Here is a 13,112-nt window from a genome sequence, read left to right on the forward strand (position 1 = left end):
CTTTTGCTGCTTCTGCAGACGTAACTTCTCTAGCGGCACCCTAACAGAGGTGTGCCTTGCTGCTGAATAACTCGGAGGAATAGTCGTGAAAACTCGGGACATTATTGGCCATGGGAACATCCTCCAGTGTGGTAACACGCTAATGTTTCTGATTTTATCCGAAGTTGTTGGACTATGGAATCGTTATTGTTGAGGGACTGAGTGCGTACTGCATAGTACTTTATCAGGTGCCACATGTAGGGCAGTCAATGTCACGTTCCACAAAGTCCTTTACTTGCGGTGATATTTTTGTTAACTTGCCGTGTGTAGCATAAAAAATCAGTCTAGTCACAGGTACTTTGGTGCTGGATACAGAGACGATGGATTCTTATATTATTACCCTATGCGCTTCTGAATTTCGTTGAGTAATTGGGGTGGTCCGCTTTCACTTCCTTGAGATGTTGCAGGACATTTACTTCACTGATGTGTTGTGGAACAAAATTGACGCGAGATGCTTTCAGTCTTTGGATTAGGGTTAATATTCACGTTTCAACGCACATGTTTTTTTTTTTCGTGTATGTGCCCATGCAGGTTTCCCTTCTATTGAGTTATAATTGGCAATTCTTTCGGGTGGACGCTCTGTCGGTGCGTGTATGTTTTGCTGATTATGTTGTTAAAGCGTTGTAGTCGTGTATGCTGGTTTACGTTCGCGTTACATGTTGGTTTCACAGAGAAAAGTGGATTATGGGGTATACAACACCTGGCATTCTATTCATTTGCTTTTGCCCACCTTCCAAGGTAACGTTGTTTTGTTGTTAGACCACCTTCTATTAAATTGCACTGTTCTACACATTTCTCCCTGGATCATCTGTTCCACAGGATATTCTTATAGGAGGCATATGTTCCTCAGAAGTGATCAGCATCGCGGGGTAAGGGAACGAGTGGCAGGCGGTGCGAAGACCACTGGTCCCGGATGTCCAAAATTGTCCCCTGGTCGTAACGCGTTAGAGAACAATCATGAATTTTCTGCTTTCGTTGACCGTATGAAAGCGATTAATTATTCCTTTGCTACAAAAAAGAAAAGGGGCACTGAAGTTGAGATAATCACCATCCCTAACATAGTTTGTGATGGTGAGGCTAGTGAGGAGGAACTGGCGGAACACTTTGAAGCGGAGTCGAGGTGGCTCGATTGCTGCTTGCGTGAATTTACGCATCGGAGAGGGAGGTATGGTTCGGTAAGTTTCCTTCTTGTGCGCATCATAATAGTTTTAACCTTCCTGCTCCCCGCACTGTGGTATTTTTGGCCGTTGTGGGAAGTACTTATTGACGTAGAGTCAGAGTTGCATTATAGTATACTGGGAATACCTCAAGGATCTGATGCCAGAGCGATTAAACGAGCTTACAGAGAGGCTGTGAGACGTTGGCACCCTGATCGGAACCCCAACTGCGACTCATGCCGTGTACATATGATGAAGATTCAGCATGCACACGATGTTTTACTCGCTAAAGGGAGCGAAAGATACGAGTTGGTTGATAGGTACGGGGAGGAACTTGCCCAACTTCGCTCGTTGGTCTTTTTCCGCCTGTACAATATTGCTTTTTACGCAGCGCAAGATATATACTACTTGATACAAGCTTTCAATGGTGATGCTCACATAAATGGAAGTAAGGAGTTTTCATGGTTCCTTCAGGTGATGTGTCGGACGTTGACAATGGGGGTATTTACCGTCTATGATACCTTATTCATATCCGGTTTTCGCGTCATTGTATTACTCCAAGTTCTTTTTTACTGTGTATCATGTGCCAAATCGTCCGCAGAAGAGTGGGAAATCATTGGCATGGTAAAGCGCTCTTATGTGGACCTTTACAGGGAAGCAATGTTTTTCGCAGGGGGGCCGCTTATTCTTCATTGTCTTCAGACGTATCAAAGTGGACGGATACTTTGCTGGGCCGATGCATTTGAGTTCTTTCTCCAGTTAGCTTTTGGAGTTATATACGTCCTGTCACATTTGTACCACATGACTCCAAATCTGTTGGACAACATTTTTATGAAAAAATGTTCGATACCCTTGTCGTACATCAAACTGCCTACCCGACGGTTGTCCTATTTAAACTTCATTTGCACTGAATTTGGGCTACTGTTAGATGATCTGTTTGCGTTTTCGTGTAGGGTGCCGTCAGTTTATCGTTTGACTGTTATTGTTGTGCACACGGTTTTTCTATGCGAATTATTGTGGTTTCCATGGGAGCCACCTATTTTGTCCGTACCGGATCGGAAAGACAAAGGTAAAAACGTGCATCGTGAGGAGGAAGGGAAGCATACCGATACGGCCCCCCACCGTGAGGTAATGGAAGAACCACCGAGGGCAATCTCCTCAGAAGAAATGGCTCTCCTTAAAGGTGTTGACAATGAGGCGGTGAACTGGTTTGACGTCGTGTCGACTAGGTTTGCGAAACAAATGCGTAGTGCCATTCATCGGTGCGCACAACAACGGCGTGCTTACATTAACTTTGATCTGGTTCCGACGGTCAACTCCCAGGAGGTCGCTTTTGTGGCCGTTACCCGAGAACATCCGCGTGCCCCTTCTAAGGTCGACGTACTCTTTCGTGTTAGGGATGAGTTCGCAAATCGCATGCTTACCACTCTGAGACCTCCGTTGGAGCATATTCTCGGCGTTCGTTTAACAGATGCCACTCACTCTGAAATCGTTTCGAGGCACGCACGCCTATGGGAAGAAAACAAGAGGAAGAATCCATCGGATACTTGGAGACGACGATGTACCGATTCGGAAGTGAAGGTGTCATTTGATTTGCCCATGTTGTCTGCTACGGTAATCTCTACGATCGTTCTGTTATATCATTTCCTCTAGATGCACCTGAGGGGGTTGCAGAGAACGATAAGACTTTCCCGTTGCCCGGGGTCGTTTAGGGGGGAGGGGGACGGCGGTCGATCTACTTCCCCCTACCACTCGCAACAGTTTCTTTTTTGACCCGGGGGAGTTGTCCCGAGTGCTCTGTCGTCTAGGTGTGTCAAAATATAATATAGGTGGCTCCTGAAATGAAACTATTCTCTTTCGCAGCCGCCAGAGATCGGAGTGGCAACCCTTCCCTCATACACATTTATGGGTGGCAGCAAAGTCACTTCGCTGACGAATTTTGTGTGATTGAGTGTCTTTTTGTATAGTGTAATTTAGTTTTGGTAAAATTTCTGAACATCTCTGCAGAAGGGTGCTGATTTTTTTTTTTAAGGGCGGAGACATTTTTCAAATAACTATACCCCTTTTTCTTGAAAGCAATGACTTTATCAGTAGTGTGCCCCTTTTGATCTTTCCGGTTTCATTATATTCGAGTAAAAGTAGTAATAAATAACCATAATTATTCAACTTTACATTCTACCCTTCTGGAAGGTAACTACGTTAGGCACTGGTAGTAGAAAACACGATTTCTTGTCTGTCCATGAAGTATGCCACAAAATATGGAAGTACGTGATGATGCAAGACGCCCCAACGAGAAGCCTTCATGGAAGGTGCTCCTTACTCGTGGCTTATTGGTGGCGTTTATTGCACTTGCGCTGAAAAATCTGGGGATGTTTGGGTGGGTGGACAGGGGTAGCGAGACAGTTCCTGATGTGCCGCAGCATGCTTACTATTCACAAAAAGGTGATACCTACGACGTCGAGATCATGTCTGTCGAACCAGGCCTTTTCAAAAGGGATTCCTTCAGGCGGATAGTTGTTGGAGGAACGGAGGGGATTTCTCGAAATTATACCGTCAACCTTCAGTCGTGTTTTAAAAGAAATTGTAGCGCTACACTAAAGGTTGTGATGAGACTATACGATCTCGTATACACGCAGGAGTTTCCGATGGTTCGTTTTCTTCCTTCGCGACGTGCTGCGGAGCTTCACAACTTGTTTACTGAAAACGTGCCACTGAGCCGTGATGAGGAAGAAACTGAAGCGAATACCACATGGAAGGCATACTTCCAACCAGTGTTGACGCTTAGCCCTGTCGTTGACCTTCCCAGCCCAATTCCACCAGAAATCAGACATCTCTACGCGAGAGAGGAGGCATCGGGAAAGTACCTTCCTTTGCTTTACATAAACAATATATGGGTGCTCCGGTCTCATCTCATGGAGCTAAACAAAACGACGGCGGAATTTCCTCTAAATTTTACGATTCGTATTTCACCCATTACGTCGTGGAAGTTGGGAATCCAATACAATTTTGATCGCTCCCTGAAACAGAATCAGGATAAGGGACTTATGAGGAGCGAAGACGCAGAGGAAATAAAGAGAATATTTCTCGAGACAAACCCATATTTTCTGGCGCTAACTCTCTTAGTTTCCATCCTTCACATGTTCTTTGAATATTTGGCTATGTCCAATGACGTAATGTTCTGGCGACGGCGCAAGGACTTTCGTGGTCTGTCACTGCGGACGATTATCATGAACTGTTATTCCCAAACTGTTATATTTCTATATCTTTATGATAACGATGAAACTTCATGGGCCATTTTACTTCCAAGCGGTATAGGAGTCCTCATTGAGTACTGGAAGCTTGCTCAAACCGCGCATTTTGTGAGAGGGGAAGGCGGTAGACTCCGCCTGCAGTTCGGTGATGGCTATGACAAGAAAACGAGAAAGCATGATGACGTTGCCATTCGCTACCTTATGTACCTCTTGACACCCGTTCTTGCATGCTACACGGTGTACTCCGCACTTTTCAACACTCACAGGGGTTGGTATTCTTTTTTCATCGGTACACAGGTACGTTTTATCTACATATTTGGATTTGCCATGATGACACCTCAAATATTTATAAATTATAAGATGAAGAGTGTCGCCCAACTCCCCTGGCGTACATTTGTGTACCGAGCACTTAATACAATTATAGACGATCTCTTTGCGTTTATTGTGACGATGCCTTTGTTGCATCGTTTGGCTTGCCTTCGCGACGACATTGTTTTCATCATATTGCTGTACCAGCGGTGGATTTATCCTGTGGACACAAGCCGTAAGGAGGATTGTGAGGCCGATGATGACGATGGGGAGGAAAGATGCGTAGGAGACAAGGGAAAGAAAAATGTCGAGGGGCCCACGAGGGAAAAGGGGGACTAGAGAATCTACGAAGTTTTCGTTACATTTTCTAAAATGATACAAGACCCTCGGTATGTCAAGGAGTAAAAAATTACCCGTAGTGTTTTCCGTTGAGAGGGGTTGCGTCCATCGTATTCAAAGGGGGCTGATCCGCGGCGGACAATTCACTGATCGAGTTAATTAATTCTAGAATATTTTCTGTATACTAAGCTGTTGTGTTGGCAGCAACTCTTCTAACGTGCTTGCAAATCCCTCTGGTGCTGCTCCTTATGTGCCCGCCAATTTTGTTGCGTTTCCTGCATATGCAATGTTTAGGATGAGAAAACAGGAGGTACACGAGGTGTGTCACCATCCCGTTGAAACGTCTTAAATGAACTATCGGGAGAGTAGTTTATGAGGAAGCGTGAAGTTTTCACCAGTATGTTGTAATGAAGGGAAGTGAATGTTGGGTGCTTTTTTGTTCAGCAAGTAGGGAGGCCCATTTTGGATGTTGAATGGGAAGGGGTAATTATACCGAGCCTGCGATGGGCGCTGTGGACCCATCTTCTAGCCGTTACACAGCTCTCCTCCCCCCCCCCCCCCGATGAAAGCACCCTGGCTTTGTTTTATTCATTACGTACATTTTGCGTTTTCAACACCGGGGGAGGTATTGCCATCGAGATCACCCAAATCAGCGGTGACGTTATCGTTTCTCTCGAATTCAACCAACAAACTGCTGCTCGCCGTTTTACAGTCGTGTGGTTGGGCATACAATATCACTCGTTCGCTAAATAATCTCTTAAGCGTTTGCGTTGGCACTGGACCGTGACAAACAGGGCTTCGAACCAGCACGACACATATTATGATATCGGCAAACTGTTGTTATGGTGTATGGTTGCTCGATGCGAGTGGTTTTGGCCACATGACTGTTTTGACGTGGCGGTAAGCTTTATTAATGAGGTGAGTGTAACTTAGTGTCTGTTTTTTCACCATTTGAAACGTTCGACAATCGTAGCTGGTACGTAATGTATCACGTGCGTCAGCAGCACTCGTGTTTTGTTTTTGTCTTCTTTTTAATGATTTTCCCCCTCTTTTCTTTGGGCCACGTCACCGCGCCATCGTTATCCTGTGCTTCGGGGGTTGGGTAGTGTAGTATCTCTATCAAGGTGATTTAGTTCTCAATGCAGTCTTGTATGATGCATATGGAACTCCGCATCGCCGGCATCGACTCCTTGTCCCTGTTTGATGCTGAGAGTTTCGTTCGCATGCATCAGCTAAGTCAAAATTCACCGCAAGTTTTATATGCCAATAATTCACTCGTTAGATTACCTCGAGGAGGCGTAAACGCTAGTGACCATTTCAAACCCCAAGTCAAGGTTCAGTTCGTTTTTGAAAACCTTGTACGTATCGAGAGTTCAACGGTAGAGGCTGTATCCGACCGCAGACAGCATGAGGAGCAGATAAAATCAAAGTGGGATGCCAGTGAGATACGTACGAAAAGGTTTCACTGCAATTATTCTCAGGCGATTATTGCTTCTCTCCCTCGTATCGTCGTAGAGCGGTATGTGAAGATACGTGTTCTTCAGCTCGCTCCCCTGCTAAGTAAGGAGGAGACCATTGCTGTGGGAGCTACTTTTCCACATTATTTTAACAACGATGAACCCAGTTTGTGCGTCGGTGTCGCTAAGATTAGTTTAAGAGATCTGATTGCAACAAGTAGTGGCGTTAGCGTTACCTTGCAACCGAAACGGAGCATGATTGCCGCAGTGGAGTCTCTCAATCTTAATGCCGTTGCAACCAATGCTATGTTTGGAAAGGATGCTGGGGGCAGTGGGGTGCTGACATTTCAGGTTGTCAGTGTGGTGTTCAGTCAAAAAACTCTTTCGTCGATGTTATGTTGCCCTGACTACAACGATAATGCAACCCCCACTTCAGTGTTGGCAAACGGAAGGAGAATGGACAACGCCAGTGACGGTGCGGTGTTAAGCACTATTGGACCAGAATTGGTGACGGACGACCTCATGGCTCTGCACCAGCAGATGAATTCAGGAGCTGTGCGTTTTGTGCTTGTCCCCTACATGGTGCTTGCTGATGCCGTTCTTCGTTTCCACGATGCGTTTTCATGGCGCAACCCCCTTAAGACGCTGCTGCTCCTTTGTATTATTTGTGTTGTTATATCTGTCGAAGTGGTGGATATGGGTCTAGTATTTGCCATTGTTTCCGAGGCGTTGACTATGGTGCGAACGATGGTTTTCTTTTACCGCGTTCCACCTCGTACGAATATGGGACCGAATGCGGTGCAATTTTTAGCAGAGCGGAAGGGCACTTTTCAAGCTGTGCTGTACGGCTCTCACAACCACGTCATTAACAGCTTGATCCGGGCGCGATTATTTTTCACTCAGGGCTTACAACCCGATTGCTATTTCGAGCTGGTATATCTCTTTTACCGTTTGAAGAAGTTGAAGCGAGGCGTTTCGATTTTTATCGCTGCGTTGGTGTCTGGGAGTATACTATTTTCATTCGAAACCTTCGTACTGTTTGGTATGTTGTTTGCCTTTCTGGTTTACCCCCTATTACTGCGTTTTTCACATAGTCGGCTGCGGAAAACGTGGAGGCGTCAGTTAACTTCTGGAACATTGTGGAAAACTATTTCGTTGTCGCGCTCTATGCCTGTTGCGCGTGTTGTTCAAGTGATCGGGCCACACGAGAGATGTGTTCCAACGCAAAATTTTGTCGCGAGTACGTCGCGTTTTTCGACTCGTCGGGACGTAGACGAATTGAAGATATCGAAGGATCATTCTACTCTTTTAGGCATAGAGCGTCCAGCTGCATTAGCCAAAGATGACGAGGAGAAGGTTCTCGACCCTCAGGGAGATGTGCAAGGACCAAGACCGCCAGTAAACTACAATCCTGCTGAAAACTCCTTTTCTTGCACTGGTGGTCGCAATGCTGGCGTCTTCGGTTGCAATTCTCTGCAACCTCTTGCTTGCCGGCAGAAGCTGGCACCTAGGAAGTCTGAGATGATAAAACATGAACCTCAGCAGCCGCTGCACTTAACTTTCGTCACAATTGTTATCGGAAGTGAAGTCGCCCCAGCATGCCACAGCAGAACCACAAGTATTAATGGTACAACTACAAACAGCACACTAGTACAAAGACTCTGGAGAGTTTTTCAACGCGCGGGCGCACTCGGTCGACCCCCTCCGTCCCACCTGTTGAACTCTCAATACCAATCGTACTTTAATAGTGTGTTAACGTTTCTTCAGTTCGTGGGCCGACAGTGCACGCTAGATGCTTATATGTCGGTAGATGCCTCCACAACACTTGCAGAGTTGGCAGGTGGAACTGTAAAGTTGGACCAAGTCGCACCTCTTTGCAATCTTCTGGAGGTGGGTAAAGATGACGGCATCACCTCCACACTCCTCGCTCATTCTGGCCAACAAATCGTTCTATCCAAACTCCAGTTGCCCAATAGCGCGGAGAGTAGTGCTCGTGCACTTGCCTTACTGGCCGCGTACTTGCTGCAAGGGTCGCGACTCTCTGTTTACAGTGAACCGGGAGGAAAGGTCTGCAGTGTTATCATACCACTCAAAATGGATGATAATGATATTGAAACGGCAACTGAACCCCATCCCTGCCCTGCCCCGCTACAGAAGGCTCTTGTGGGTTTCTGGAAAGGCTTGGCAGGGGGAGACTGCAGCATAGACATAAGCCCAGATGTCGTTTTAACGGTTATCACCACCTATAAGGACACCTGGAACGGTGACAACGCGGCCACGAACCCGGCACATGAGTACAACCATATTAGTGGACAAAATGATGACAACAGTACGAATCGAGAAGTCTCGAAACGACTCATGCAAACACTCAACCCAACACAAATGAACAAGCGATACTCGATGGCATCTGCTGAACTACCTCCTCTTGACACAGAAGACAAAGCGTTGTTCTTTCGACATGCTGGTGGACCCGTAAGGCCCGACGATAGCGCAGGCATATCCCCTCGAAATTATCATCGAGCCACGCGGACGTGGGCTTGAGCCGGAGGGTCGGGAGCTGCGTCACTAGGGGGGCGGTTTCTGCACTATTATCATTCGTTATTGTTAATACTTACTTAACACCTGCAGACTTGGAACATTGAGCGTCTTTGGAGTGTGTGTGTGTGTGTGTGTGTGTGTGTGTGTGTGTTGCGAATTACATGACCATGGGTTGCCACATTTTTTTCAACTTTCGTGGACCGTCCCCGATTTGGAGGAATTAGGGACGAAAGCATCGAGTAGGAAGCGCGATGGTTGGGGGTACGAATATGCAGGAGCGTGTGGTGCGTGTTATTACTGTTATCGCTTTTTGTCCTTACGTTGCGCGATCTGACCCCAATATACCATTACACACGCGGTATCAGTTGTCATTATTTTGTTCTCCTACCTCTTTCCGTATGCTAGTTGGGTGTAGAAAATTATTTCTTTGCTATCCCTTCGTCCTTTTGTATATCCCTTCACAAAGTCCGTTGAAGTTGGCCCCTCTTCTTTCCGCTTTTGCACCGTCAGGACCATGAGAAAGCAGGTTGTATCTTCACATCTTTCGTCGTGCCACACTGCCTATCCCCCTTTTTCAAAACTTCTCCCTTTTTAAAATTAATTCTAAGAACTTCAGGGTACTTGCCATTCGTGTAGCCATACGAAATCTCTCTACCTCCGACCGCCGGGGGAAGTTATCGCGCAGTAACTACCGTGAATATGAGGAACATTTGCTAGCCACCGGTGTGACCCGAGTTTACTTTTCTTTCCCCTCTTCCCCGGTGCGGTGGTGAGATCCCTCCAACGGCGGATCTTTCCGGATGCTCGAAGTGCTCATCTGCCTTCCCATTGTTGAGTTGGAGGAGTATTGTTGACTTAACTAAACGTCCTACGGGGTTGTGAGCTTCGTGTTAAGGCCGGAGGGCATGCTTATGAGGTGTCATTGCCATTTGGAGCGCCCACTTTTTGCAAGGTAAGTTCTTTCCAAAACTGGAAAAGGGGAGTGATGCATCCCGTTAGTACTGCACATAATTCTATTTTTGCTTTTCTTTACTCCCCTGCGTGTTGCATTTAGCGTGAAAAACATTGGAGCATACCTCTACTTAATCCAGTTGCTGAATCATTGCCCTTATTGTTTCATCGTTGTTGTGGCAAAAGCGAGCGAAGCGAACCAGCTGAAGTGCTGTGCTATATTTTGTATGCGGCAATGAGAACGCTGATGAACTGAACCAACGTTTAAGAGGTCTGAAACTCGTGCCTTTTATTTGAAAACTTGCGTATTTTTTCCAACTTTCCTGTGTTGAACAGACGATCGATCCCCAAGTGGAAACGTTGAATGTAGTTGTTTCCCTCGAGCCTATGCAAATTTGTTTTTTATTTATCTCCGCCAACTCATGCCATGAGAGAGGGGGATGCTTTTAAATGTGTGGTGTATCCGCTTCACTGCCAATATGAGGTGCGCTCATTCTTCGACTAACTTCTCACCCTTTCTTATTGTTTCTGTCACTTTCTCGCCACCTTTGTCTCTCAGACGTATATCGACAGGCGAATAGTGTGTGTAGGAAGTTTGCGCCACCGTACATACACATCTATTTCTAGTACGGGCTGTTTCTGAGGGAAGTGAGGTAAGGTACCGAAAGGAAGCCCACCCCAAGGTTGTGCACAACGGCTGGTGTGTCCACAGGTTTAGTCATTTCTATAGAACCAACTTTGTTGGTGTTGCCGCTTTTTTTTTTTTTTGCGACCTCGCAATAATTCTATACGTCTTCATCTCTAATTTATTAACACGACTAATAAAAAAAAATGGACGGTGATCTTTCCCAACTAGGGTTCCTACAAGAGGTGGATAGGTTCTTCGATGTCTTACGTGAGAAGACCCTCCGAGACCGACCCGATAATATCCCAGAATATGTGATGCAGAATTGTAGAAAGGTTGCAGACACTCTCAGGAAGGATTCATGCGACATCATCCCGGATGCTGCCGCACCTGAATTGAAGGAAAGAGCACTTACTATTGTCGTGCTTGGGGCAAGCGGTGACTTGGCGAGGAATAAAACGTTCCCGGCGCTGTTTCAACTATTCTGTAACGGATTAATTCCGCGAACGATTAACATTGTCGGCTACGCTCGCACCAAAATGCCTGACGTGGAGCAATGGAAAAAAGAGAGCCTAGCTAAGCATTTTCCTCGGACTAAGGATCGCTGCCCCCATATTGAGGCTTTCTTGAAGACAATCACCTATATCTCGGGCTCGTATGACGGTGCGGAGGATTTTTTTCGTCTTAACGACGTGATAACAAAATTTGAGGAGTCGTTTCCAGGAAAACAGAAAGGAGGCAACAGGTTGTTCTACCTTGCGTTACCACCTTCTGTATTTATGCATGCGTGCACGGGGATTCGCACTCATGTGATGCAGAAACCGGGCCTGGGGTGGGTTCGAATAATTATTGAAAAACCATTCGGGCACGACACGGAAAGTTCTAATGAACTTTCGAGGCAGTTGGAGCCTCTTTTCGAAGAATCCCAAATTTTTCGAATCGATCATTATCTTGGGAAGGAAATGGTGCAAAATATTGTTGTCACCCGCTTCGCCAACCGTGTTTTCAGTGCACTATGGAACAATAATAACATCGCGTGCGTCCGGATCACTTTTAAGGAGTCTATCGGGACGGAGGGCCGCGGTGGTTACTTTGACAAGGCGGGTATTATCCGCGACGTGGTGCAAAACCACCTTACCCAGATCCTTTCACTGTTAGCAATGGAGAAACCACGCTCACTAAGCCCAGAGGATATACGTGATGAAAAGGTAATTGTACTAAGGCATGTGAATCCCGTGACTCCCGCCGACTGCGTGTTGGGACAGTACACGAGGTCTGAAGACGGTTCTATTCCTGGTTACCTGGAGGATCCAACGGTGCCGAGGGGAAGTAAATGCGCGACATTCGTGGTACTTCGACTGTTCATTAACAACGACCGCTGGGACGGTGTGCCATTCATCATAGAGGCGGGGAAAGCGGTGGAGCGGCGCTATCTCGGCATACGCATCCAGTTTAAGGATGAAATCCGCCCCTTTGGAGTTGCCGCACAGCGCAACGAACTGATCATACGAGCGCAGCCCTCGGAGGCAATGTATTTGAGACTTACCGCAAAAACACCCGGCGTTCTCTCAGACACTCACCAGACCGAACTTGACCTCTCCTACGAACATCGTTACAACATAACTCTGCCAGATGCCTATGAGAGCCTCATTCACGAAGCACTTCTGGGGAGGTCCACCAATTTCGTTCGAAAGGATGAACTCGATGCCGCGTGGAGGATCTACACACCACTCTTGGAGGCTATTGAACGTGGAGAAACCACAACGTACCCCTACTCCGCTGGGTCAAAGGGGCCGGCGGAAGCACAAAAGTTTGTTGATGACACTGGGTTTAAACCTCTCACAGGGGATATTTACCAGCAGCGGAAGCTTCATCATTTGTAATTCTCCTCGTGGTTTCTAGTGGCCTCATACGAGCGCAAATATAGTCGCAATGGGTTAGGGGATCTCTGTGCTCTACAAAATATTCCTCCATATTTTCCATTTGATTAAACTTTACTTCTCCCTATTTTTACACCTCTTTGTGGTGTTTCAAACGCTTCTTCCTTTTTCTCTTTCACCTTTAAAAATGTGTTTCTATGCACTTGTGTTGCACTACATAACGTGCTTTGTTGACGGATGGTGAAGGTGGTGCGTAGGACCCTGTAGGAGTGGAAGCAGGTCCTATTTCACTCTTAATTTTAATTTGTCTTCTCTGCCATCCTACAGGATTGAAGAAAAAATTGTTGTATGTCTTCACCGAAAATCAGTAATTCATTCAACTCCTTCTCTTTCTACTTACGTTCCTATTTCCTTTGTTTTTTTTACAGGAATAATGTGAGAGCTTTCTTTTCCGTTCATTCCCGTGTGCAAGTGCCGCCCTTCTGTAGATGCCTACGGTCCGGGTGAGGTGTCTTCATGGAGACGCCCTTGAGGGTTGAACACGAAAAAAAAAAACGTTCGGTAGA

General features: G+C 46.3%; 4 protein-coding genes across 4 annotated transcripts, besides 1 other annotated feature; all 4 read left to right on the plus strand.

The window, feature by feature from the left end:
* Positions 1-695: 695 nt before the first annotated feature.
* Tb10.70.5230 (hypothetical protein, conserved) lies at positions 696-2,849 on the plus strand (the record flags this gene model as incomplete). Its single annotated transcript, XM_817406.1, has 1 exon — positions 696-2,849. One exon carries the CDS (start codon positions 696-698, stop codon positions 2,847-2,849), a length of 2,154 nt encoding a protein of 717 aa, XP_822499.1.
* A 593-nt stretch (positions 2,850-3,442) lies between these two features.
* Positions 3,443-5,095, plus strand: Tb10.70.5220 (hypothetical protein, conserved; the record flags this gene model as incomplete). Its single annotated transcript, XM_817407.1, has 1 exon — positions 3,443-5,095. The coding sequence occupies one exon, from the start codon at positions 3,443-3,445 to the stop codon at positions 5,093-5,095; it is 1,653 nt and encodes a 550-aa protein (XP_822500.1).
* Positions 5,096-6,234: 1,139 nt separating this feature from the next.
* Positions 6,235-9,093, plus strand: Tb10.70.5210 (hypothetical protein, conserved; the record flags this gene model as incomplete). The annotated part of the gene is made up of 1 exon (XM_817408.1): positions 6,235-9,093. The coding sequence occupies one exon, from the start codon at positions 6,235-6,237 to the stop codon at positions 9,091-9,093; it is 2,859 nt and encodes a 952-aa protein (XP_822501.1).
* A 112-nt stretch (positions 9,094-9,205) lies between these two features.
* Positions 9,206-9,241: a microsatellite.
* Positions 9,242-10,872: 1,631 nt separating this feature from the next.
* On the plus strand, positions 10,873-12,549 carry Tb10.70.5200 (glucose-6-phosphate 1-dehydrogenase; the record flags this gene model as incomplete). The annotated part of the gene is made up of 1 exon (XM_817409.1): positions 10,873-12,549. One exon carries the CDS (start codon positions 10,873-10,875, stop codon positions 12,547-12,549), a length of 1,677 nt encoding a protein of 558 aa, XP_822502.1.
* Positions 12,550-13,112: the final 563 nt, after the last annotated feature.

Source organism: Trypanosoma brucei, chromosome 10 (genome assembly GCF_000002445.2).
Source record: "Trypanosoma brucei brucei TREU927 chromosome 10, whole genome shotgun sequence".
In the NCBI taxonomy this organism is placed as follows: Eukaryota; Euglenozoa; class Kinetoplastea; order Trypanosomatida; family Trypanosomatidae; genus Trypanosoma; species Trypanosoma brucei.